Below are 27,661 nucleotides of genomic sequence, written 5' to 3' on the forward strand. Positions count from 1 at the left end.
AACCCTGAGCTACGATGTAGTGTTGCCCATGTTTACACCATTTCCATTTCATATTATAGGTCAACAAAAGTTTTCTGAACAACTTCTGTTTGGCCAGACAAAGATGTAGGCATAGCTAGTGCAGATGTAGGCCTATCTAGTGTTAGACCAGGGTTTTTTCTTGATCAAAAAGGGGCTTAGGTGGTGGGTGTGGCAGGGGGCGTGGTCAGTGTGGCTGAATTTTAGAGAAACATTTCTCAAATTTCTCCATTGAGCTGTGAGAAATCTTTGCAGTTTTAAAGCAAATTTCTTGCAATTCTACACATTTTGCCATGCATGTGTGAGAAAATGTTGCAGTTTTAATGGAAATGTCATGCAGTTCTACATATTCTGACATGGAGCTGAGTGAACATGCAGTTTTAAAGGTAATTTCCTGCAATTCTATACATTTTGCTCAAACATAATAACAAAATACAGTGCTTTCGGAAAGTATTCAGACTCCTTGACTTTTTCCACAGCCTTATTCAATACTCCATAATGGCAAAGCAAAAATAAAAACCTGATATCAAATTTACATAAGTATTCAGACCCTTACTCAGTACTTTGTTGAAGAACCTTTGGCAGCGATTACAGCCTTGAGTCTTCTTGGGTATGACGCTACAAGCTTGGCACACCTGTATTTGGGGAGATTCTCCCATTCTTCTCTGCAGATCCTCTCAAGCTCTGTCAGGTTGGATTGGGAGCGTCACTGCACAGCTATTTTCAGGTCTCTCCAGAGATGTTCGATCGGGTTCAAGTCCGGACTTTGGCTGGGCCACTCAAGGACATTCAGAGACTTGTCCCAAAACCACTCCTGCGTTGTCTTGGCTGTGTGCTTAGGGTCGTTGTCCTGTTGGAAGGTGAACCTTCGCCCCAGTCTGAGGTCCTGAGAGCTCTGGAGCAGGTTTTCATCAAGGATCTCGCTGTACTTTGCTCCGTTCATCTTTCCCTCGATCCTGACTAGTCTCCCAGTCCCTGCCGCTGAAAAACATCCCCACAGCATGATGCTGCCACCACCATGCTTCACCGTAGGGATGGTGCCAGGTTTTCTCCAGACGTGACGCTTGGAATTCAGGCCAAAGAGTTCAATCTTGGTTTCTTTAGCCCATAGATTCTTGTTTCTCATGGTCTGAGAGTCCGTTAGGTGCCTTTTGGCAATCTCCAAGCGGGCTGTCATGTGCCTTTTACTGAGGAGTGGCTTCCATCTGGCCACTCTACCATAAAGGCCTGATTGGTGGACTGCTGCAGAGATGGTTGTCCTTCTGGAAGGTTCTCCCAGCTCCACAGAGGAACTCTGGATCTCTGTCAGAGTGACCATCGGGATCTTGGTCACCTCCCTGACCAAGGCCCTTCTCCCCCGATTGCTCTGTTTGGCCGGGCGACCAGCTCTAGGAAAAGTCTTGGTGGTTCCAAACTTCTTCCATTTAAGAATGATGGAGGCCACTGTGTTCTTGGGGAGCTTCAATGCTGCAGAAATGTTTTGGTACCCTTCCCCAGATCTGTGCCTCGACACAATCCTGTCTCTGAGCTCTACGGACAATTCCTTCAACCTCATTGCTTGGTTTTTGCTCTGACGTGCACTGTCAACTGTGGGACCTTATATAGACAGGTGTGTGCCTTTCCAAATCATGTCCAATCAATTGAATTTACCACAGGTGGACTCCAATCAAGTTGTAGAAACAACTCAAGGATAATCAATTGAAACAGGATGTACCTGAGCTCAATTTCGAGTCTCATAGCAAAGGGTCTGAATAATTATATAAATAAGGTATTTCCTTTTTTCTTTTTCTTTTCTGCAAAAAATTGTCTACCTGTTTTCGCTTTGTCATTATTGGGTATTGTGTGTAGATTGCTGAGGATTTTGTATTTATTTAATCAATTTTAGAATAAGGTTGTAACGTAACAAAATGTGTAAAACGTCAGGTGGTCTGAATACTTTCCGAATGCACTGTATATACTGCTAAATTCATTATTTTTGGAATTTTCAATTCTCCCTCACTGTGTAGCTTTTATTTTGGTGATTATTATTTCTCAAAGATTATATAATATAAATATATAGGTCCATTATCTTTTCTACATTATCCGGTTTTAGACATTTTCCATCCCAATTTATTTTGTATTATTCTTTTACAGTTTGGACTTAGGCAACCTGAAAAAACGCTAAGGCGGCACGCTCAAGGATTTCAATAGCAGAAAAATCTCTGTTAGATTGGTTGAGTAGTAAACACTAGAGGTGTTCACGGGTCCACCCAAACTCGAAAAACCAAGACCCGACCCGTGACCTATAATTCTAACTTTTTGCTCCGGTCTGTTTTGTTTGTCATCGGGTCTCGGGTCTATGTAACTACAGCTGAGAGACGTGAGTGGACCCGAATGGACCCGTCCACGGCTCTTCATAGCCTATAGCAGCCAAACTCAACTGGCGGACCGGGGTCCGGGACGGACCCAGAGAAGGGTTAACCCAGACCGCATTTTGTTATATAAAAGTCAATACATTATTTTTAGACAGCTTTTTAAAAAATCTACCGGGCGCTGCGGCCTCTTTATTTCAGCAACCTCTCTTTCTCGCTCTCTCTCAAAGCAACGCCCACCTCTACTAGTGCCCTGTCTTACCCAATGACATTAATCCAAATATCACATTCAACTGTAAATATCACAGATATGAGCTTAGTTACCAGTATCTTTGTTAATATGGCTTGTTAAAAAAAAAAAAAAAAGTTTATTCTGAAAACCGTATATTCAAAGACGAGTGGACGGAACAGTATTTATTCATTCTCCCTGCAACTAGCACAGAACCAATATGCCTGATATCCAGTGAGTCCGTAGCTCTCGTGAAAAGTGCCAATGTTAAGCGCCATTATGACACCAGGCATAGTAAATTCGATCAGACGTATCCCCTGAACAAGGAGGTGAGAACGAACAAGAATAACCAACTCAAATCCCAATATGAGAGGTCCACCAAAGTCCTTGTCAGTTCTCTGACAGCCCAACAATGTGCAATGGAGTGTTCACTGAGGATAGCTTTGGTTTTGGGAAAACACAAAAAAAACATTTTCAGACGCTGAGATGGTAAAATAATGCATGTGTGAAGTTGCTGACACCTTGCTTGAAGGTAAACAAAAAGATGAACTCAGGGAAAAGATCAAGCAGATCCCACTGTCAGATTCCACAGCAATGAGGAGAACGGAAATATTAGCTGAAGATTTAACTTCCCAACCTTTTATTTTTTATTTTTACGTTTTTATTTATTTAACCTTTATTTAACCAGGTAAGCCAGTTGAGAACAAGTTCTCATTTACAACTGTGACCTGGCCAATATAAAGCAACAACACAACTTGATGAGGCCATTCAGAATGTACCATGCATTTCATTAGCTGTGGATGAATCAACAGATAACGCTGATACTGCCCAGCTTCCGGTGTTGGTCAGATTTTATAACGAAACAAAGAAAGAATTCTGTGAGGAGCTGTTGGGCTTAACAAATCTAGAAGCGCACACACAGGGAGAGGATATCCATGAGGCCATCAAAGGGATGATGACAAAAAGGGGGATAGATCTGAAGTCAGTGGTCTCCATCAACACAGATGGAGCTCCAGCCATGATAGGAAGAGGGAGGGGACTGGTTGCACGTTTGAAAGAGGACCACCCTGACCTGACATCATATCGCTGCATCATCCATCAATCTGTCCTGTGTGCCAGTCTGGGAAAAGAGTATTCTGAGGTCAAGACAACGATGATGAAACTGTTCAACTTTTGAGAGGAACATCATCCCTACAACACCGCCTGCTACGAGGCATTGTAGCAGAGGCCAATGCCAGTTTTGATGACTTACTACTGCACAACAATGTCAGATGGTTCAGCAAAGGCAGGGTTTTGGAACGCTTTTGGGCCATTCAGGAGGAAATCAAATTTTCTTATCAGAGGAAATGAGTGATAAGGCAACTCAGTTTTTGGAAGATGAGAAGCTGGAAACAGTTAGAATTTTTGACAGACATTACATCACACCTTAATCAACTGAATGTTAAGCTGCAGGGACGGGACAACACAGCTTTTTAAGAATGATCTCCAGGGCGAACTTGTCCACTTCCCCAATCTTCTGGTGCAAATGCAGGGAGACAAAGGTGTTCCCAACCATGTTGATTCCATCCAGAAGTTGATGGATAACTTCAAGGCTCGCTTTGATGACTTCACTGTTGGAAGAGAACTGCTGCTGCTCATCCAGAACCCCTTCTTGGTCACAAACTTGACAAAGTTGTCAGAAGAAGTAAAACAGGTCTTCAGATGGGTAGATGTTACATCACTGCAAATGGAGTTGTTTGAGCTGCAAGAAAATGTGGCTATGAAGGAACAGGCTGGTGATTGTGACCCTGTCCCTTTCTGGGGAAAGATGGTGCCTGCATCTGATGTCTCTCTTCTCAAGAAACTGGCGCTATACATCCTGACCATGTTTGGCTCCACATACAGCTGTGAATCAGCCTTCTCTACAATGAACTTTATTAAAAACAAATATCGCACCAATGAACACCTGCACCATTTGTGCCAAAGTTCAAAGCATTGGCAGGAGACAGAAAGTGTAATGTCTCTCATTAATGCAGGGCAAGGCCCAGAGTGACTTATACACAAATATTGTATGGCCCACAGTGACGTTCTGTGCATTCAGATTATTTTTGTTCAACTCTCCTTTGTTCCCCAGAAAACATGCATTTTATTTTATTTAAATATATATTTTTTTTTATTCTATGCCAATTACACTTTCTGAAGACATGTTCACAGTGCACTTTTTGCATAGACAATTATGCAACCACTTTTGTTCTTCAGCAATGTTGACGCAATGTTGCACATGTTTTGCACATGTCTTATTCTCATTTAATTTATTGAATGTACATTTTATATAACAACATGTTTGTTACTACGCTGTACCACAGCGCCGATAAAGGACGATATCCATCCGGAAATTTGCCACCTAGGAAATTTGTGTCACTGGACATATAAAACATATAAAGACCTATTCGTTATCCAGAAAATAAACTTGACTGATAATCATATTTTTTTGGTCAGGGTATGGGTTGGGTCTAGGTCTGGTTATCGTCGGGTCTGATTGTTCTCGGGTCCGGATCCCCCTTTTTTTTTAATGATCGGTCCATTCGGGTCCGGATCTGATTGTCCTCGGGTCTGGTCAGTTCTGGGTCCAGCTTTTTGGACCCGAGAAGACCAGAGTGTACACCTTGATAAAGGCATCAGCATGCTTCAGTTCGGCTGGAACCTAGCCAAACTCGGCTAGGTGAACCGAACGAGTGTGCTTGCATACTCCCTTAAAAGACTTTAGCTTGAAAAATGAGAAAAAACAACAATTGTACTGTATGTCAATTTTTTTTCAAATAGTCAGAATGAATCTTAAGATAACTCAAGAAATCTGCTTTTCATTTTGACGTTTTTGCCAAGGAGATCTTAGTCGCGTGATTTTACATCTAACTAAGATGTTTGGTGCAGTATTTCTCAATGGAAAAATTTGCATGAAAACGACTCATCTCTCGTTGAATGACAAAGATTTTACTGAAGAATCCCTACTGTTGACCAATCAACGACGAAGGGGCGTAGACTTCAGCTTCCGACTTCGGCTTGCCTCAAGACATTTATTTGTGCCCGAACAGCCGAAAAAACCCTTGCCGAAGTACAAAACGAACAAAAACGTCACAAAATGTCTTCATAATACTGTATATGCACTCTTCAGAACTATTCTGCTGGGAAGCATGTGGACATCTTAACACTCCCATCATAGTAAACAAACTGAAATGCCTTGGAGTAATAGTGCCCCCATGTGGACATGAGACAAAGCACCGAAACCTAAAGTGTGTGTTTCAGGTGTGTCAGGGGGCTCTGTGTAGAAGTTGCCCCTAGACACTGATCTAAGACCAGCTTGCTCTTTGGGTTTTGTGGCGGGAAAGCTGATCCTAGACCTGTGCCTAAGGGAAACTTCTACACAGAGCCCCCTGACACCTCTGAAACATACATTTTAGTTCCTATGATTTGTGTGAGCAGTCTGAGTCAGAACAGGAGTCAACAGTACACATGAGTCATGACTAACCGTGCTGACACACCCTTCACCTACAGACTGTGTAATCACTTAGAAAGACTAATATCTTATACCTCAGAATACCTCAGGCCCCGTAATGCTTAGAGCCCTGACACGGCATGCAGGTTGATTCTGGTTTACATCCCCATACTGAATCAGAGTATCAGACAGTGTTTAAAAAAAAATCCTCCTCTGGCTGTTTTTAGCTGACGAGACGCAATGGTTTTGAGTAACCCCGATAGATGCATCCCGACTGACTGACAGAGGAGTCAAACTCTCTGAACCCCACAGAGACGTAGCTAAAGCTCTTTGCTGATTCTGACACATCTAAGGTCTTCAAGTGTGGGAATAACTCAAGTGTACACGCGCACACACACAGTTAGCTTAGCTTCTGGGCCACAAGGATGAGAACCGAAGGCTTCAAAGAGAGAGGAGATGAGAGAGAGAGCCTCCCGGTCATTGATTTTGGGGGAGAATGTCTACAAAGATGACTGAGTCAGAGTATAGGGAGAGATGGTATACTTTCTCTGACTGACTGTATTTAATACTTAAAGGGGTTGTTATGATGTTGTTTTCATGGATGATGTTTATTCTAAACCAAGGTGTGTGTGTCATAAAGAATTGAAAATGTGTTTGTCCCTGATCTATGTGTGTGTGTTTTCATGACTGTTGTTAGTGAGCCTCCGTTCCACCTGACACGTCGTGGCTGGGGGGAGTTCCCTGTCCGCATCCAGATCCACTTCAAAGACCCCCGCAACAAACGCATAGACATCATACACCACCTCAAGGTCCGATTTGTAGATTCATTACAACTTTATTTGCACTGGAAATGCATGTTTTGTTCACAGAGGAGCACTGAAGCTGTTCTCTGAGTCTCTTTCTTCTGTCTCTCTGCGTCACTCTGTCTTCCACTCTCTGTCTCTTTCTTTCTTCCTCAAAAGAGGACTCTTGGATGCCAATTAAGTGAAGTGATTCTTTAAAGTTGTATAAGTCTAGCCTCTTGAGAATGTTCTGGTTTCTCACAGGCTTTTTGATTTCGTCATTAGTGAGACTCACTGATATGGTTTCTTTTTTTTGACACAGTTTTGAATGTTTGTTTTTTCCTCACTGTTATTTTGTTACTCAGTCATTCTCTGTCTCTATGTAAAAATACATCATAAATCCTACTGTCTTTCCATTTCTCCCTGTAGCTAGACAGAACTTACACAGGCCTGCAGACACTGGGGGCAGAAACGGTAAGTCTGTTATTCATTTACTATGTTCAAACTTCTCTATCAAATCTACTAGCAAGACACCCGACTTACATTTCATGCGACCATAGCCCCAGCATTGATCTCAAACTTGACTCGTTCTGTTGAATACACCGTTTTTTTTACCACTGTGAAATCTGACCCTTGAACTCACTCTCCACTCAGGTGGTGGATGTCGAGCTCCACAGGAACTCCCTGGGGGACGACTATGTGCTCTCTTCCTCCCATGCCCACCACCACCAGCGTGCAGCCAGCCCCTCGTCACCCTCCTTACTGCCCCAAACCCCAGGTCCCCTCTCTGGCCGCTGCAGCTCTCCACTCCCCCTCTCACAGGACAACCACCCCACCATCGCAGAGAAAGGTGAGATACATGGTAGGTTGTATTCTGTTCTACATTCAAGTCTCCTTTTTACTCACCTGTTCTATCAGCTAGGGATGTGACTGAGACTTTAAACTCTAGTCAACACCAAGGTACCCCCCCACCCCCCCCCTCGGGTGCACGTTTTGGTTTTTGCCATAGCACTACACAGCTGATTGAAATAATCAGAGCATGATGATGAGTTGGTTATTTGAATCAGCTGTGTAGTGCTAGGGCAAAAAACTAAACGTGCACCCAGGGGGGACCCCAGGGCTGTGTTTGGGGAAACCCTGGTCTACACTATAGAAGATGTGAACTGCAGAACTGTAACTGTTTGCATTGGAATTATGTCAATTTCATCTCCTATTCAGTGAATCACGACCAGCCCAAGTGGGCCATGATTTTCTGTCATTTCTCTTTTTTGTTTCTTTAAATCCTTTCCTCTGCAGGCCTATAGTGAATTATTGATGACGCTGGACTGAGAAACACTCTGCCTCTCTCTCTCTCCCTATCTCTCTGTGCCAGGATGAGGGTAATTATAATGTAGATTATGCCCAGAGTGGTTTTTTAATGGTTATCATCCTCTTTCTCTCTCCTCTTTCTCCCTTTCTTTCTCTTTATCCTCCCTTTCCGTCCAGGTTTGCCCATCAAAGCAGAGGCAGGGAGGTCTGGGGTGTACAGCGCACCCCCCTCAGCTTCGGAACGCACCCCATCCTGGCCTAAAGTCACAGAGAAGATCACACTGGGTTCCCATGGCAACTCGGCCTTCCAGCCAATCACGGCCAGCTGTAAGATCATCCCCCAGGGACAAGTGCCCAGCCCCTCCGAGTCCCCCGGGAAATCCTTTCAGCCAATCACCATGAGCTGTAAGATTGTGTCAGGTGACTATCTCACAATGGGATCTGGCGGTATTGGAGTGGAGGGAGGGACGCGAAGGAGTTGTTGAATGATTCAGTAGTTTTATTTAGATTTTTGTTTTCATAGTCACTCTTAGTGTCAGTGGAGACATTTGTTTGATTTGTTTCGTTATTCAATATTTTTTGGAAGAAACTATACGTCAATCTCAGTTTAAAAACACTCTCTTTTTTACATTTTACATTTTAGTCATTTAGCAGACGCTCTTATCCAGAGCGACTTACAGTTAGTGAGTGCATACATTTTTTCATACTGGCCCCCCGTGGGAATCGAACCCGCAACCCTGGCGTTGGAAGCGCCATGCTCTACCAAGTGAGCTACAGGAGACCTATATCTTTTAAGATTGAAAAGGTTTAAATTTCAAAGTGCCTTAAGGAAATCTTTAGATCGATTTTTGTTTATGGGCAATTTTTTTTGAAGATACAGAGCTTTACAAAAATGTGTGTTTTAAAATGAATATCTTTATAATGAGCATGTTTGTGATTTTGTTTTGATCCCAAAGGTTCACCCATCTCCACACCCAGCCACTCGCCCCTCCCCCGTACCCACACCTCCACCCCGGTACACAACAAACAGGGCTCCTCCGTACTCAACAACCCTTACATCATTGTCGACAAGCCAGGCCAGGTCATCGGCATGGCAGCGAACTCCGGGGCCTCCACAGGTATGTTACTGCTCCGCTCTACTGCTCCACTCTTGCCCTTAGATTCTAGACACTGATCTAGGAACAGTTTAGCTGGTTTTCCCTAATAGTTAAAGTTGTGATTTGGGTTGGGTTTTTGGGTTAGCTCCTGAAGCACAATTTAAGACTGTATTGTGGACTCTGTGCCTCCCACACAGCACATGATAATAGTGTTTTAGGCTCTCCTCAGCCACTGTATGGCCAACACTCCCCTCCCACACACCAGCGTTACAAACACCCCAAGGCTGAATCTAGTGCACTCTTACTTCGCTCCTCTCCTGCTCTGATACTAATAAACCTCCACAGTTGACTATATTCTCTAACGTTCCTAAACATGAACGCTTACTGTTGTCATTTTTACATTTACATTTTAGTCATTTAGCAGACGCTCTTATCCAGAGCGACTTACAGTTGTCCCCTCTCTCTCTCTCTCTCTCTCTCTCTCTCTTAGTCTCTCTCTCTCTCCCTCCTCCATCTCCTTCCACTCATAAATCATGACATGTGGTGAGGCTGCAGCATTTCGGTGGTATGAGAGGGGCTTCCATGGTGACAGGAAGTACTGCTGTACTGCTCTGTTCCGTGGCTCAGGGTCAGGGACAGATTACAGGACAGTGAGGGGGGAGGGGGTTAGACATTCAGAGATGTGTGTGCTTGTGAGTTTGCTATAGCCCTCGCAGGTCTACAGCATGGGAGGCTGTGTGTGAGATTGAGGAACTCTTTTGTGTTTGTGTATATCAGGGATGGGTAACTTTGATGGGGGTGGGGGACACAAAAAATCTAAACTCATCATGAGGGGCTGCAGTGGCTCGCGGGTCTGCGTACCCACATGCATACCCACATGCATACCCACATATGCAGTCAGAGCCTATCACTAGCCTTTTGGGGGCCCTAAATGAAATTAGCATGGGGCGGAGAGAAAAATGTGCAGTTTTACAGCAAATGTCCTGCAATTCTACACATTTTACCATAGGTGGAGAGAAATGTTTGCAGTTTTTAATATGATATCGGAGTGAGAGTGACTAACAATATCAATGGACGACCCACGGTTGGTAATTTGACCATGATTACTACAAGTTGAGATCGCTGGTTAGACTAACTTACCAATCCCCCAAAAAATTACTGACATGGGCTATTGAGTGAATGTCAGTGACTGACATAAGAGAAAAACTGCTGATGCACAACCAAAGTTCGAAATTGTATTATACTATTGTACAGTAAATTGAGACCCCGACTGAGTTCCCCAAAAATATATATACAGTACCAGTCAAAAGTTTAGACACACCTACTCATTCAAGGGTTTTTCTTTATTTTTACTATTTTCTACATTGTAGAATATTAGTGAAGACATCAAAACCATGAAATAACACATATGGAATCATGTAGTAACCAAAAAAGTGTTAAACAAATCAAAATATATTTTAGATTCTTCAAAATAGCCACCCTTTGCCTTGATGACAGCTTTGCACACTCTTGGCATTCTCTCAACCAGCTTCATGAGGAATGCTTTTCCAACAGTCTTGAAGGAGTTCCCACATATGCTGAGCACTTGTTGGTTGTCTTTTCCTTCACTCTGCGGTCCAACTCATCTCAAACCATCTCAATTGGGTTGAGGTTGGGTGATTGTGGAGGCCAGGTCATCTGATGCAGCACTCCATCACTCTCCTTCTTGGTAAAATAGCCCTTACACAGCCTGGAGGTGTGTTGGGTCATTGTCCTGTTCAAAAACAAATGATAGCTAAGCGAACCAGATGGGATGGCGTATCGCTGCAGAATGCTGTGGTAGCCATGCTGGTTAAGTGTGCCTTGAATTCTAAATAAATCACAGACAGTGTCCCCAGCAAAGCACCCCCACACCATCACACCTCCTCCATGCTTCACGGTGGGAACCACACATGCAGAGATCATCCGTTCACCTACTCTGTGTCTCACAAAGACATGGCGGTAGGAACCAAAAATCTCAAATTTGGACTCATCAGACCAAAGGACAGATTTCTACCGCTCTAATGTCCATTGCTCGTGTTTCTTGGCCCAAGCAAGTCTCTTCTGCTTGTTGGTGTCCTTTAGTAGTGGTTCCATGTATCAGTGTCAGTCTGAAGTGGAGTACAGTGAAATCGCATTCTCCCACTGCTGAACTTCAGCCCTTTCTAGTTTTCATTCACATTCCTGTCATGTGCTCTGCTCTCCCACACAGCCTCTCCCATATCCCAGACATCCACCAACGCTTAGTTTTAACTGATCCAGGACGGGCGGAGGGGTTTAAAGTGTCCCATGTTATTTCAAGCTGGAGGATTGATGCTGATGTGGGAGTCAGAGCTGATTCACTAGTCTCTTAAACAAACAGACGTTTTGGTGCTGAAACTAAGGCCATAGCTTTTAGCTTTTAGGCAATACCTTAGTTTCTCTCTTTCTCTCAATAGCTTAGTTTTAGTGCTGTAACCCACCTAAAGCTTTTGAATTCAATATCATTGTGAACCAGACCGATGCCATTACCAGGACCCAGTGTCAGGCAGTGACCAAAATACATTTTGATTAATTGATTGATGGCCTCTGTCTTACAGGAAGTACCACAGCCAAGCAGTTGGTTGCGGCCCAGGGCACTCGCTCTCCGGCCTCCAAGGTTCACACAGGAAGCTTCCTGTCCTCAGGGGTCAAGGTGAGTTACACAGAGGTGACATAGAGATCGCTCAAAGGTCAATGGAGTAAGAGTCTTGTCGTACATTCACCACAGAAGATATTCAGGAAAACCTTTTAATGGCCAGGGCCCGTTTTCCCAAAAGCATCTTATGGCTAAGTTAATTGTTAGAACCTTGATAGGAGTATCGTTAAATCTCTGAGCTGTTTCCCAAAACCATCGTTATTAACGTTGCACTTGAAAACGCTCGTAATCTAACGCCTGCCTCAGACAACTCGTAAAACAGCTAAGTGCGTCGTTGCATGCTTTTTTGTGCTCCACATTATACACAGATAAACATAGAATCACATGGTTTATCCATCTCTCTGTGACCGCTGCATCAAATACGAAGTTGCCAATGTGCAATTGATATACACAAGCAAAGTAAAATAATGCTTCAAATGAAAACCGAGATGACTGCATTAAAATATAAATGCAGTAGGCTACAGGCCTATTTCAACCATATTGAAAAACATTTCATATAAAAAGAAAATTGCTACTTGTAGGCTACTGTCTGTAATTTCTCATGATGTTGTAGCCTAACATGTGCACAATGATGTGCCAAATCAGTGATTTAGTGAATTGTTATTGGGTAAGCGTAACATATGATCAAGCCGCTTCAATATTTGCAGCTGATCCGTCATCAGTATTGTGAAATAATTATAATGTTAAGGTAAGATTTGAACGGAGAAAGCTGACCAAGTGAATCCAGGTGAAAGCTATGATCCCTTATGAATGCCACTTCAATCAGTGTAAATGAAGGGGAGGAGACAAGTTAAAGAATGATTTTGAGACATGGATTGTGTATGTGTGTCTTTCAGAGTGTGAATGGGCAAGACAAAATATTTAAGTGCTTTTGAACGGGCTATGGTAGTAGGTGTCAGGCGCACTGGTTTGTGTCAAGAATTGCAATGCTGCTGGATTTTTCACGGTCAACAGTTTCCTGTGTGTACAATGGCTTGCGAAAGTATTCACCCCCCTTGGCATTTTTCCTATTTTGTTGCCTTACAACCTGGAATTAAAATAGATTTTTTGGGGGGGTTTGTATCATTTGGTTTACACAACATGCCTACCACTTTCAAAATGCAAAATATTTTTTATTGTGAAACAAACTAGAAATAAGACAAAAAAACTGAAAACTTGAGCGTGCATAACTATTCACCCCCCTAAAGTCAATACTTTGTAGAGCCACCTTTTGCAGCAATTACAGCTGCAAGTCTCTTGAGGTATGTCTCTATAAGCTTGGCACATCTAGCCACTGGGATTTTTGCCCATTCTTCAAGGCAAAACTGCTCCAGCTCCTTCAAGTTGGATGGGTTCCGCTGGTGTACAGCAATCTTTAAGTCATACCACAGATTCTCAATTGGGGTGAGGTCTGGGCTTTGACTAGGCCATTCCAAGACATTTCAATGTTTCCCCTTAAACCACTTGAGTGTTGCTTTAGCAGTCTGCTTAGGGTCATTGTCCTGCTGGAAGGTGAACTTCCGTCCCTGTCTCAAGTCTCTGGAAGACTGAAACAGGTTTCCCTCAAGAATTTCCCTGTATTTTGCGCCATCCATCATTCCTTCAATTCTGACCAGTTTCCCAGTCCCTGCCGATGAAAAACATCCCCACAGCATGATGCTGCCACCAACATGCTTCACTGTGGGGATGGTGTTCTCGGGGTGATGAGAGGTGTTGGGTTTGCACCAGATATAGCACTTTCCTTGATGGCCAAAAAGCTCAATTTTAGTCTCATCTGACCAGAGTACCTTTTTCCATATGTTTGAGGAGTCTCCCACATGTTTTTTTGGCGAACACCAAACATGTTTGCTTATTTTTTACTTTAAGCAATGGCTTTTTTCTGGCTCTCTTCCGTAAAGCCCAGCTCTGTGGAGTGTAAGGCTTAAAGTGGTCCTATGGACATATATATTATTATTATTATTATTATTATTTGTTGTCTCTCGGATTAATGCCCTCCTTGCCTGGTCCGTGGGTTTTGGTGGGTGGCCCTCTTATACATATATATTTTATATATACCCTCTCTTGGCAGGTATATTCTTTACTTTTTTCTTTTTTTTTTCCTTCTAAAATAATTTTTTTGTACTTTACCCCCTTTTTCTCTCCAATTTCGTGGTATCCAATTGGTAGTTACAGTCTTGTCCCATCGCTGCAACTCCCATACAGACACGGGAGAGGCGAAGGTCGAGAGTCATGCGTCCTCCGAAACACAACCTAACTGAGCCGCACTGCTTCTTGACACAGTGCCCGCTTAACCCGGAAGCCAGCCGCATCAAACACCGTACACCTGGCGACCGAGTCAGCGTGCACTGCGCCCGGCCTGCCATAGGAGTCGCTAGTGCGCGATGGGAAATCCCTGCCGGCCAAACCCTCCCCTACCCTGGACGGCGCTGGGCCAATTGTGTGCCGCCCCATGGGTCTCCCGGTCGCGGCCGGCTGCGACAGAGCCTGGACTCGAACCAGGATCTCTAGTGGCACAGCTAGCACTGCACCACTCGGTCGGCCATATTCTTTCAATTTTTTAATAATGGATTTAATATTGCTACGTGAAATGTTCAAAGTTTCGGATATTGTTTTATAACCCAACCATGATCTGTACTTCTACACAACTTTGTCCCTGACCTGTTTGGAGAGCTCTTTGGTCTTCATGGAGCTGCTTGCTTGGTTGTGCCCCTTGCTTAGTGGTGTTGCAGACTCTGGGGCCTTTCAGAACAGGTGTATATATGCTGAGATCATGTGACAGATCATGTGACACTTAGATTAAACACGTGGACTTTATTTAACTAATTATGTGACTTCTGAAGGTAATTGGTTGCACCAGATCTTATTTAGGGGCTTCATAGCAAAGGGGGTGAATACATATGCACGCACCACTTTTCCGTTATTAATTTTTTTGAATTATTTGAAACAAGTTATTTTTTTCATTTCACTTCACCAATTTGAACTATTTTGTGTATGTCCATTACATGAAATCCAAATAAAAATCCATTTAAATTACAGGTTGTAATGCAACAAAATAGGAAAAACGCCAAGGGGGATGAATGCTTTTGCAAGGCATTGTATCTTGAATGTTCCTCCACCCAAAGAACATCCAGCCAACTTGACACAACTGTGGGAAGCATTGGAGTCAACATGGGCCAGCATCCCTGTGGAATCCTATGGACACCTTGTAGAGTCCATGCGCCGACGAATTGAAACTTTTCTGAGGGCAAAAGGGAGGGGGTGCAACTCAATATTAGGAAGGTGCTCCTAATGTTTTGTATACTCTGTATATACCCATTAATTATTGAAGAATATAACTTCTAAATGCCTTAGTTCAACTGCCGTAACATTCATAACCCAAAATATAACCTTGTTTTACTCCAATGTTTGTAAACAATGTCAATGTAAACAAATACTGTATAGCCTAAAAACATGGTTAAAGCAGGGCTCGACATAAACGCTTGTCCTCTTGTCTGTAAATAAAAAAGCCTACATGTCAAAGTGTAGGTGATATGCATATTGGCTACAGCCTTATGTCCAAACCGATGCTGACATGAGGGAGGTGCCAGAAAATGTTGCCAAACTTTTATGAGACTTTTAATTACATAAATGTAGACTAAACGGCAGTCATGATTGACAAATATAATGAAGGATAATTATCATTAACATCTAAAGGCTTGATTCCGTCGACATACTCGAGGCATGGTTCGTTCAGATCAAATGGTCACAAGACTGGAGAGTGAAGGACAGTGCCTGTTGCGCACTGCACATCACCCACCTGAGCGGAAGTGGTCAGCCTTTTGAGACTATTTAACCATAAATGTATTTGTTTAAAACCTAGACGTTTTGTCATTTTATGAAGCATGTCTTACCTTTTTTCAAAGTAGCCTAGCTAAAATACGCCATAGAAATGTTGAGGGAATTATTTAACACTTAACACAGCATTTTCCTCATGTTGTATTGGTTTTCAAGTCAACTTTATTTTATTGTCCAGCAGCCAAAGGCATAATCCTAGTCATATTAGTAACCCATGCTAGTTGTTGCATCTTTAGATCTCCCCTTTCTTCATTTCTGTGACATGATACCGCTCCCGCGTGCGGTGCACTTCTGAGAATGGTGTTTTCCGCTAATAGCATTTTGGAACATTTGCGCATATTCTACAGCCGTGTGCACATTGTTAGGTTTATAATTGTTGTATGAATTGTATGAGTCTGTTTTGAGCTGTAGACATTTTTTATCGTCCCAGGGATGATGGGAAGCCCTTAATGTCGAGCCCTAGAGGGAATTATTTTATAAAGACATAAAAAGTATTTGGTAATTGTAATGTTGCAATATTTTATAGGCTACCAAGGTGGCCAACAGGGTGGGAAATTAACCTTTTGGTCCACCAGCCACTGTGGCATGTAGATTAAAGAATCTACCAGCCACTCAGATTTTTTACCATTCCAAATATTGTTTTGCCATAATTACACCAACAATCACAAATGACGGATGAGCATGCTTTATAATGTTTATAATACAAGAAATGTATTACTAGTAAGAAGTTATGTGGTATATTACTCAATTCAATTTCATTTTTGTGACCCAAGTCTTTTAACCAGTGTATGTTAAAATGAATTATTTAGATACAATAGTAAAAAGTAAAACAGAAACATCAAGAATCAGTGCCTGCCCTGCCACAAAATGCTGAGTGATACGACTTATTTATTATTATTAGTTCTGGGCTCTAACGCAAAAAATGTTTTTAGAAGGAGTGCATACTGTAAGTTGATATTTATGAGCACAAAAATAAATTCAGGAGTGCAATTAAATTGTAAGTGTTTTAATAAGACATGACTAAAAGTTTATGTATAAAAGGTTTTTGGAGTGTTCCATGCTCAATTAATCACAACGTACCCCCAAATATTTGAGTCATTAGGTGAGACAAAAATGTTCAGCTGCCCCTTTAAGGGGCGGGCCATTACCGTGGTAACGACACTCGTGTCTGTCAGAGATGAGATTGAGAATCTCGTGATTGCCTAGCAGGAGACAGTTTCAGCAAACTCAAACTAATATTGAAAAACAATCTGAATAAAACGATGTAACTAGCTAAGAAACACGAGGACAAAGGCACACTTTAGTAGCCTTTCATGTCAATTTTACCAATTTGGGTTTTGGTTTGAAAAAAATAACTCTTCCAAAATGCTGTGTGTGACCACCCACCAACGTGCCTGGTCACTAATAGACATTCTTTCCCGCCACTGCCAAAATCGACCCGCATTTGGCTGGTGTGAATTTCCCAACCTTGGTGGCCATCCATCCTCCAAGAGAGCCTTAAAGGGGCAGTGATGTATTTTGAGACAGGCTTGAATATGCAAAGAAGCCAATAGATAGAGTGTAGCCTACATTTTTGTCTGCTTCTCTAGTCATGCATTTTATTTTGTAAAGTGGTTCCTTGTATCATACAATGATGTAAAATGGTGTTACAGACCCTTTTTTATTTTTGGACTAGTGACTTGAGTTTTTCGACAAGTAAAAAATCAGTGGCAAAAAATGTGAATGTCAAGCCCTACTTAAAGCTATAATTTTGATATCATAGATGGTCAGTCCTTGCAGCCATAGCTATACTATATATACAAAAGTATGTGGACACCCCTTTAAATTAGTGGATTCAGCTATTTCAGCCACACCTGTTGCTGACAGGTGTTTAAAATTTAGCACACAGCCATGTAATCTCCATAGACAAACATTGGCAGTAGAATGGCCTTGCTGAAGAGCTCAATGACTTTCAACGTGGCACCGTCATAGGATGCCACCCTTCTAACAAGTCATTCCGTCAAATTTCTGCCCTGCTAGAGCTGCCCCGGTCAATTATAAGTGTTGTTATTGTGAAGTGGAAACGTCTAGGAGCAACAACGGACCAGCCGCGAAGTGGTAGGCCACACAAGCTAACAGGACGGAACAGCCGAGTGCTGAAGCGCATAGCGTGTAAAAATTGTCTGTCCTCGGTTGCAACACTTTCTACCGAGTTCCAAACTGCCTCTGGAAGCAACGTCAGCACAATAACTGTTCGTCGGGAGCTTCATGAAATGGGTTTCCATGGCCGTGATAAATCACGCTTCTGGGTTTGGCGGATGCTAGGAGAACATTACCTGACCGAATGCATAGTGACAACTATAATGTTTGGTGGAGGAGGAATAATGGTCTGGGGCTGTTTTTCATGGTTCGGCCTAGGCCCCTTAGTTCCAGTGAAGGGAAATCTTAACGCTACAGCATACAATGATATTCTAGACGATTCTATGCTTCCAACTTTGTGGCAACAGTTTGGGGAAAGGCCCTTTCCTGTTTCAGCATGACAATGCCCCCGTGCACAAAGCGTGGTCCATACAGAAATGGTTTGTCGAGATCGGTGTGGAAGAACTTGACTGGAGTCCTCCGTGAATGACTTTGATAACCAAAGTCTTAACCTGTCATGAGTACTTTTCATAGAACTCTTTCAGACCTAACAGTGTTGAGATCCAGGAGATTTGTGTCAGAGCCAACCCAGCAGTCTGTGTGCCATAGTTACTTCCTGTCTCTGTAGACTCTTCCTCCCTTGAACAACTGTCTCTCTCTCTTTCGCTCTCTTTCGCTCTCTGTGTATTATGAATAGTGTGCCACTCTGCCATTGTGCTGTCTTCAGCAGCTGTAGGCAGCCACTTGGCAAGACATTTAAAAGGGACATCATTCTAAGAGGGAATGGGGGAGGCATTGCAGAGGGAATAACTGCAAGGTGCTATATCTCACACACACGTGTTTGTTTTGCTATCCTTGTGGGGACCAAACAATTGATTCCCATTCAAAATCCTATTTTCCCTAACCCCTAAATGTAACCCTTAACCTAACCGTAATTGTATCCCTAAACTTAACTCCTAAGCCTAATATAGCCTTTTTCCTTGTGGGGACCGGTGAAATGTACCCACTTGTCGGAATGTTCCTTGTTTTACTATCCTTGTGAGGACTTCTGAGACGGTGTCAAACCCCTGTAATAAAATCAACCCACTCCCACATCTCTCCACAGACGATTAAACACAATTTCAGGGCAGATTAATTCCGACAGTTTTACTGTAGGCAGGAACGCTGTGATACACAGCATCAAACCTCAACCTACAGCACTGTTTCTTTCTCTACTGGGCAGAACCAAGCCTTAACCCACACCACTGTTTCTCTCTCTACTGGGGGCTGATATTAAAGCAGGGTCCTTTGTGATCTGTCAGTCGATGTCATTAAAACCAAGTGCCTAATCACAACAATGAAATTGACTTATTGTATTAACTAACCAATGGTGAGTGCTCACTCTTTTCTGCCTTGCTGGTTCTTTCTAGCCTGTTTGGAAGGGGGAAGAATATTAATACCCCTTGACTTATTCCACATTGTTTTGTGTTAGAGCCTGAATTCAAAATGGATTAAAAATAATAATTATTATCTCACCCATCTACCCACAATACCCCATAATGACAAAGTTGAAAACATGTTTTTAGACATTTTTGCAAATGTATTGAACATTTCATACAGAAATATTCACACCCTTGAGTCAATACTTTGTAGAAGCACATTTGGCAGCGATTACATTTGTTAGTCTTTCTGGGTAAGTCTCTAAGTGCTTTCCACACCTGTATTGTGCAGCATTTACCCATTTATTTATTTTTTAAATCTTCAAGCTCTGTCAAATTGGTTGTTGACCATTGCTAGGGAACCATTTTCAGGTCTTGCCATAGTTTTAGAAGTAGATTTAAGTCAAAACTGTAACTCGGCCACTCAGGAACATTCACTGTCTTCTTGGAACGCAACTCCAGTGTAGATTTGGCCTTGTGTTTTAGGTTATTGTCTTGCTGAAAGGTGAATTCATCTCCCAGTGTCTGGTGGAAGGCAGACTGAACCAGGCTTTCCTCTAGGATTTTGCCTGTGCTTAGCTCCATTCCGTTTATTTTTTATCCTGAAAAACTCCCCAGTCCTTAACGATTATAAGCATACCCATAACATGATGCAGCCAGCAAAATATGGAGAGTGGTACTCAGTAATGTGTTGTATTGGATTTGCCCCAAACATAACACTCCAATTTTTTTGCAGTATTACTTTAGTGCCTTGTTGCAAACAGGATGTTTGTTTTGGAATATTTTATTCTGTACAGGCTTCTTACTCTTCTCTTATTAGGTTAGTATTATGGAGTAACTACAATGTTGATTCATCCTCAGTTTTCTCCTATCACAGCCATTAAACTCTGTAACTGTCTTAAAGTCACCATTGGCTTTATGGTGAAATCCTTGAGCGGTTTCCTTCCTCTCTGGCAACTGAGTTAGGAAGGACCCCTGTATCTTTGTAGTGACTGGGTGTATAGATACACCACCCAAAGTGTAATTAATAACTTCCCCATGCTCAAAGGGATATTCAATGTCTGCTTTATTTGTATTTTTACCCATCTACCAATAGGTGCACTTCTTTGCGAGGCGTTGGAAAACCTCCCTGGTCTTTTTGGTTTGAATGTGTGTTTGAAATTCACTGCTTGACTGAGGGACCTTACATATAATTGTATGTGTGGGGTACAGAGATGAGGTAGTCATTCAAAAATCATGTTAAACACTATTATTGCACACAGTGAGTCCATGCAACTTATTATGTGACTTGTTCAGCAAATGTTTACTCCTGAACTTATTTTGACTTGCCATAACAAAGGGGATGAATACTAATTAACTCAAGACATTTCAGATTTTCCTTTTTAATTAATATGTAAACATTTCTAAAAACATAATTCCACTTTGATAATATGGGGTATTGTGTGTGTAGGACAGTGACACAAAATCTAAATTGAATCCATTTTAAATTCAGGCTGTAACACAACAAAATGTGGAAAAAGTAAAGGGGTGTGAATCATTTCTGAAACTGTTGCTTCTAGCACTGGTTGTCCTTTTTCGAATGTTCTATCTATATGCTCTCTTCTTCTGCAGGTCATTATCAAGCAGGAGCCGGGGGAAGTTCCCACTCAGCATCAGCAGCAGATGGTTTCCTCGGTAACGGCAGCCCAGCAGACCGCCGCCGCAGCAACGCAGCAATTTGTCGCAGTGAAGGGAGGTCACGTGATCTCCATGTCGCCACAGAAACAGACAGGAGGGGCCACCGGAGCAGGGGCCCCACCCAGCAAGGTATCAGACAGACACACACGGACACATAAACACACACACACTTGAACTTCTAGTCGTGGCTCATAATACATAACTACTGCTATACACACCTTTTCTATTCACATACTGTCTATACGCACCATTCACATACATATATTTATATTCCAGACTCTAGTCCGGAAGCTAATTTCCTGCAATTCTATCCATTTTGCCATGGGGTTATGTACTGTATATTTAAATAATGTATTCTCAACATAGCTCATTCTAATATTTCTACTACTGTACGTTGCATTTTAGTTATACTGTTTATACTCACCGCATATTTATTTATATAATGGCTCCTTGACATAGCTCACTCTAATATATCTATTGCTGTACATATCATTATTTAGTATATCTTGTGTAAATTCTTCCTGTGTATATACAAATAGATTGCTTGCTATTACTCTTACAGTGCTATTTGGGTTGTTCATTCCGACATTTCTAGATGTATTATTATTTTTTGTGTACTTGTTTGACATTTTACTGCATTGTTAGGCGCAAGTAACATAAGTATATCGCTGCACCCGCTATAACATCTGCTAAACTCTGTACCCGACCAATAAACATTGATTTGATTTGACGTACACACACACACACACACACAGAGATGGTTCACAGCCAATGAGCAAGGTGTCAGAGAGTAAAGAATCTGTAAAACTACATTTCCATTGTTCCCCCTCTCCAGGTTATGGGTATCCCTGTAGGGTCCGCCCTCCAGGCAGCGGTGAAGCAGGTGGCCATCAGCAGCGGACAGATACTGGTCGCCAAGGGTAACCCCTCCGTCTCCAAGGTGATCGGTGGGAAGCAGGTGGTCGCCCAGGGCGTCGCCAAGGCCATCGTCAGCGGAGCGGCTGGTAGCATCATGGGTCAGCAGGTTGTTGCTAAGGCAACGGGGGCCGCAGGGGGAACAGGAAAGAGCGGAGGTGAGGGTCACTTCACTTTTGTTTGTTCACACATACAGACACTGGGAAAAGGTGCCTGTTTATCTGAGACATTAAGACATGTAAACACAAACAAACTCTTTGTCCTCTTGACAGACGCCCTCACAAACTCCCCCCTCTTTCCACAGTGATGGCTACCCTCCAGCTGCCAGCCAACAACCTGGCCAACCTTGCCAACCTGCCCCCGGGAACCAAGCTATACCTCACCACCAACAGCAAGAACCCATCAGGCAAGGGAAAGCTGCTGCTCATTCCCCAGGGAGCCATCCTCAGAGCTTCCAACTCAGCAGGTAACACACACACACACACACACACACACCTTGTTATCCTCACCAACTCCTCTCCTTTCATTTGCTCTTTTCTTCTTCCTCCATTTCTTCCTCTCCGACCCCGTCCTTGCATCCAATCCAGTTTGTCACATTTACAAACCCCCACTGAATAGTGAATATGCTGTGGGGTTTTTCACCTCTTTGGTGTATGAATACAGGTTTATTTGGGTGTTTATGTCTGAATGAGATTGCAGTCTCTAGGTCAGGGTTTTCCAACTATGTTCCTGGAGAGCTACCCTCCTGTAGGTTTTCACTCCAACCCCAGTTGTAACTAACCTGATTCAGCATATCAACCAGCTAATTATTAGAATCAGGTGTGCTAGATTAGCGCTGAAGTGAAAACCTAGATCTCCAGGAACAGGGTTGGAGAGCCCTGCTCTAGGTGTAGTGCCTGGAGAAGTGGGTATACTCAAATGTTGCACCAAGAAAATCCCAAACTGCCCCCCCGGCAAAGGAAAGGCACCCTGTGTGAAAAATTCTATGAGAAACAGTGACCTCAAATGATCAATCCCATATTGGTCTTTCAGTCAGGCCAACCCAATATGTACTGTGCAACTAGGCTAATAGTAGGCCTACTATTGAAACAGATAAATTAGGCTGTCAACTGAGTCAGAAAGTCATAGGTTTCTGCTTTTCAATTTTTTTTAAACAAACATTTTACTCTCAAAGTCATACTGTTTTTTATAGAAAAACAACAAAATTGGACAACAATACTTAAACCACATCAAGAGACCACTTTTGATGTCTGGGAAAAATCTAAGACATTTAGATTTTTTTGTGTAGTTACTCTTCAATTCAAGTAGGCAGGCACATAACACTGTTTGGTTAGCGATGTTTCTGTAGCATATGAGATGGAGTTGGAAAACGGCCACTGGATTGATGCAAATAATCATGATATCATTCTGCCAGGTAGGCATAGGCTACTTTGTAGCTAGTTAACATTTAATTGAGAAGGTTTTTGAGAAAATCCTTTCCATCTACCAGAAGATTGATAGGCCGATCATTAGCAAAGCTATTTGCTGCCCTGGCACCCCAATGGTGGAACAAGCTTCCCCAAGACGTCAGGACAGCGGAGTCACTGACCACCTTCCGGAGACACTTGAAACCCTATCTCTTTAAGGAATACCTGGAATAGTATAAAGTGACTCCTACCCCACCCCCCATAAAAAAGAAGACAAATAAATGCTATATTTCTCCTGTTCCTTAATTTTTTTTTACCTGGCCGTTTTACTTCATATTATGAGCTGTGTCTTACCTTGCTTCAAAGTAGCCTATAGCCAAAATCCCACCATAGAAACATGGAGGCAATTATTTAAAAAAGACTTCCTCATATGCGTTCTCCTGTTCAATTGGTTTTCTTTCAACTTTCTTTCATTGTCTAGCAGCCAAAGGCATTATCGTAGTCATGTTGCATCGTTAGATATTCCCAATTTCTAACAGATATTTCCATCTCTGTCCATGAGACCGCTCTCATTTGCAGTGCGCATTTTATAACGTGATTTCCAGCAAATTGTATTTTGGAACATTTGCGCGTAGGCCAACCGCCGTGTGCACATTGGGGCACATAAAATGTGAGGAAATGATAGTTTATCGTCATTTTAAGCTAAACATTCTGATCTGTTCCGTTCCATCAGCCTTACTAATTGACATGGCGTATACCTCCACTACACTACTTTAATACACATCGTGGGGATTAAGAAGTGAGTATATTCAATGCCCGCTGAACAATAAGTGGGCATACGGCGTATACCTGCGTATACCCTCCACTACACCACTGACTAAAACCAGATATAAAGTATGTTGAAAAGATAATGGACCTATATATTTTTTTATTCATCTTTGAGAACTAACAATCACCTAAATAAAAGCTAGACAGTCAGGGAGAATTGAACATTCCCAAAACAATGAATTTAGCAGTATAAAGAATTAGCCATGGCAAAATGCATAGAATTGCAGGAAATTAGCTTCATTTTCTCTCAGCTGCATGGCAAAACGTGTAGAATTGCAGGGCCGACCGCGCCCACCACCTAAGCCCCTTTTTGATCCCGAAAAAACACTATTATGCTGATGCATGTCTCTCTGTGTTTATGTGTGTGCAGGTCAGCAGTCCCAGGGCAGCTCCTCTACAGGCTCTGGCTCCCAGACCCCCACCTCATCCAGCAGCCTGACCTCTAACCTCTCCTACACATCATACATCCTCAAACAGACCCCACAGGTACACACACAGGCGCGCCCACACACGTCACGCACACAGACCATGCAGGTACACACACACACATACGTGCACACCTCCTCAAATAGACCCCACAGGTACACACTGATAATCACATCTTCTCACTCTCTCTGTTCATCCTTTTATCCTCTTTGAATAATCATTGAGTGAAACAAGCTGCTGTCTTTCATGTCTTATTCTTGCGGAAAGTCTCATGTCATGCTCAGAGTGGAATAAAAGGACTCTCTTCAGTCTCTTCAAAGCCTCTAGACAGCTCAAACACTTCACGTTATCACACTAATACTATGTTTATGTAATAACCAAACTCTAAAACTCCCCCTATTTACACACAATCCCCTTTAAGCATGACAGGCAGGGCTCATATCCACAGGGTTGACTGTCTGTCTTATACACACTCTCGTTAATTTGAATGACTACTTGCTAGGGGATTTTTTTCCTTCGTAAAGAATATATTTGTGCTGTTTTGCATTCATGAAGGCTGGGATTTTCCTTTAGTAAAGCCTGTCTTTAGTATTCCGGTAGTGATTATTTGAAGACTTCCCCCTTTATAAAGTAAATTTTCTGTGGGTAATTTACTTTAGTAAAACCTGTCTTTAGGATTTCAGTAGTGATTGAGCCTGCTGCTAGCTAGCTATATCCCTTAAGTAGATACGTTCATTATTGAGCCATTGATCCAGCTCTTAACTCTAGAACAATGCTTTCTCTGCATTTACCCAACAACTTCTAATGAAGTCTGTGCGTCCTGTCTTCCTCCCACCTAAAATCTGAATCTGGGGCAGAGATCATTTCATGTCACCACTCGCCGTTCTCACTCTCACGTCGGTCGAACTTTTGGAAAAACCTTTAGCTTTTGCCATCGGGGTGCCGGCCCGCAGAGAGTACGGACAAATTTAGACGTCCTCTTTCCACCGCTCCACCGGTCGGTAGCAGCAAATTAATGTGACCAACCCACACACTTGCGCATGCACACATTTACGAGTGTTTGTGCGCGCACACACACACACCCCTACTACATCCTTAAACAGCCTAACTAAAGAAATCACTCACCCCAGTTATCTGCCTTCCAAACTGCTGACTGATTGTGCCAAAGAGGATGTCTAAATTGATCAACCACAATGTGCCACCCACTCATCCCACCAACCCATATTCCCAAACTGTTGAACAAACCAATGAATAAATAACAAATAAATGTTACCATCCCCCTACATACTTCTAAACTCTTCCAGAAAAGCTCTAACAAAAGCTCTCAGATGGTATTGTAAAAGCAATTGCTGTTGATATTATGTTTTGGTGTCGTATCGACCAAGCTGTTTGTGATTGATCTTTTCCAGGGCACGTTTCTGGTTGGCCAGCCGGCGTCGCAGGGCGTGGGGAAGCAGGGCGCGGCCAGTTCCACAGGTCACGTGGTGTCGTCCCCTGCGACCGTCACCCAGCAGGCCATCCGGGTCACAGCGGGTCAGAAGGCTGCCATCCTGGCTCAGGTCAGTACTGTCTAGACACAAAATGGAGGACAGGTAAACTTCCACTATAGCCATAGTTACTTCTGGGGAGACGTGCAAGTTAGTGGTCATATAAGTTGTATAACAGAGCTTGACATTCAGGGCTGCCCGCTGGCACGGAAACATCCAGTAGGCTACGTCCTGGATACTTGCACCAGAACCGTCTCAGCGGAGGCGGGAAGCCCATCAATTCAGAGTTGAACATCGGCACGCGCATTTAAAAGTCCACCTCCTTTTCAGTCATTTTTCATATCAGACACAGCGATGTCATTATTAGCTGCTTACTTGTCAAGACATGAACATTATTTACACAAATCACTTTTTGGTTAAATACAGGAATAAATAAAAATTAATATTGTAATATTGCTATTCTGTAGTCTATATAATTGTTTAAAAAAAAAGATTAATTCCCAATGCTGTTAATGTGCTATGTTGTTTATTTATCAGCTGAATATCAACTGTCGGCTGTAAAGAGCGCACAACTCCTCACACTGCTGATTGCTGTGCAGAAAGAAATGTGTTCTAATAAGACCAGTCACTGTGCAACATTCCTAAATCCAACCTCAGGAAAATACAACAGTTTTGATGACAATTATTGAAAAGAGCAGGATCCCAGCTTTTTAGTGCTGTTTGATTTCTTTCTCAACTCAAATTTGTGCACAATTGGCAGTGTTTTACAATCTCAGTGTCTGGCATGACAATAAAAAAGATTACCGCGGGAAGTGGGTCGGCCATTCGAATGCATAAATGGTAGACCTATATTCACTGTAAAATTCACACAATTACACTGTATTTATAAACACTGTAAAAATCACATGATTTTATTATTGCCAGTATAAGTTTTTTTTAGGACATTAAACAAGCATCAAGATCATATTTAGAGTCTGATCTAGCTAATGATTAGCGCTTTGGGGTAAACAATGCAGAGGAGCAACCCCAGGCTTCAGCCATGTAGCCACCATGCTGCATCAGACAGGTGATGATGCTTATTGCTAAAATAGCACACCTGCCTGATGTGGACCATGTACAGGCCCTAAAGATATTGCTTTTCATCTTAAAATAAAACATTTTTGCATTGTATGCACCGCATCTGCCTATGTCACACTTCCGCATCTGTGGTGAAAGGTGACGGAGCTAGAGCGGTGTTTGTCAGACCATGAGACATCTTGAAAATTGGTCTTATCACAAAATCGTCTGTAGCGTCCGATGGTTTGGCCTACAAACTAACTACTCTCACAAACACAATAGTGTTCTCCGTTTTGTTCTATGACCCCCACAAGCGTCTCGGTACAGCCAATCTGCCAACTTCTGTCTGTAATGTCTGAACAGTTTGAGCAGTTTGAGCTACACACTGACCCCTCTGTGGAAAGGTGAGACTCTCACGAATACATACATGTCGGTTGTTTTGCTCCTCCTCTGAAGGTCCCCCGGTACCAGTTGAAAAAATTTATGGAAGTACACTACCGGTCAAAAGTTTTAGAACACCCCCTTTTTCCAGTTTTTATTTAAATTTAGTCCAGTGAATAACCTG

At 42.6% G+C, this 27,661-nt stretch overlaps 1 protein-coding gene across 1 annotated transcript in view; it reads left to right on the forward strand.

The window, feature by feature from the left end:
- yeats2 (YEATS domain containing 2) overlaps positions 1-27,661 on the forward strand; it is a 66,660-nt gene that overhangs the window by 13,623 nt on the left and 25,376 nt on the right. Inside the window, exons 8-18 of the mRNA XM_084183767.1 lie at positions 6,768-6,879; positions 7,282-7,326; positions 7,507-7,702; positions 8,338-8,580; positions 9,117-9,278; positions 11,855-11,949; positions 20,913-21,107; positions 21,814-22,051; positions 22,198-22,359; positions 24,498-24,613; positions 25,963-26,112. Coding sequence (XP_084039893.1) covers positions 6,768-6,879; positions 7,282-7,326; positions 7,507-7,702; positions 8,338-8,580; positions 9,117-9,278; positions 11,855-11,949; positions 20,913-21,107; positions 21,814-22,051; positions 22,198-22,359; positions 24,498-24,613; positions 25,963-26,112 — 1,714 coding nt within the window. The remainder of the gene's footprint in view (positions 1-6,767; positions 6,880-7,281; positions 7,327-7,506; positions 7,703-8,337; positions 8,581-9,116; positions 9,279-11,854; positions 11,950-20,912; positions 21,108-21,813; positions 22,052-22,197; positions 22,360-24,497; positions 24,614-25,962; positions 26,113-27,661) is intronic.

This window comes from Coregonus lavaretus (genome assembly GCF_964263955.1).
Source record: "Coregonus lavaretus genome assembly, chromosome: 19".
NCBI lineage: Eukaryota > Metazoa > Chordata > Actinopteri > Salmoniformes > Salmonidae > Coregonus > Coregonus lavaretus.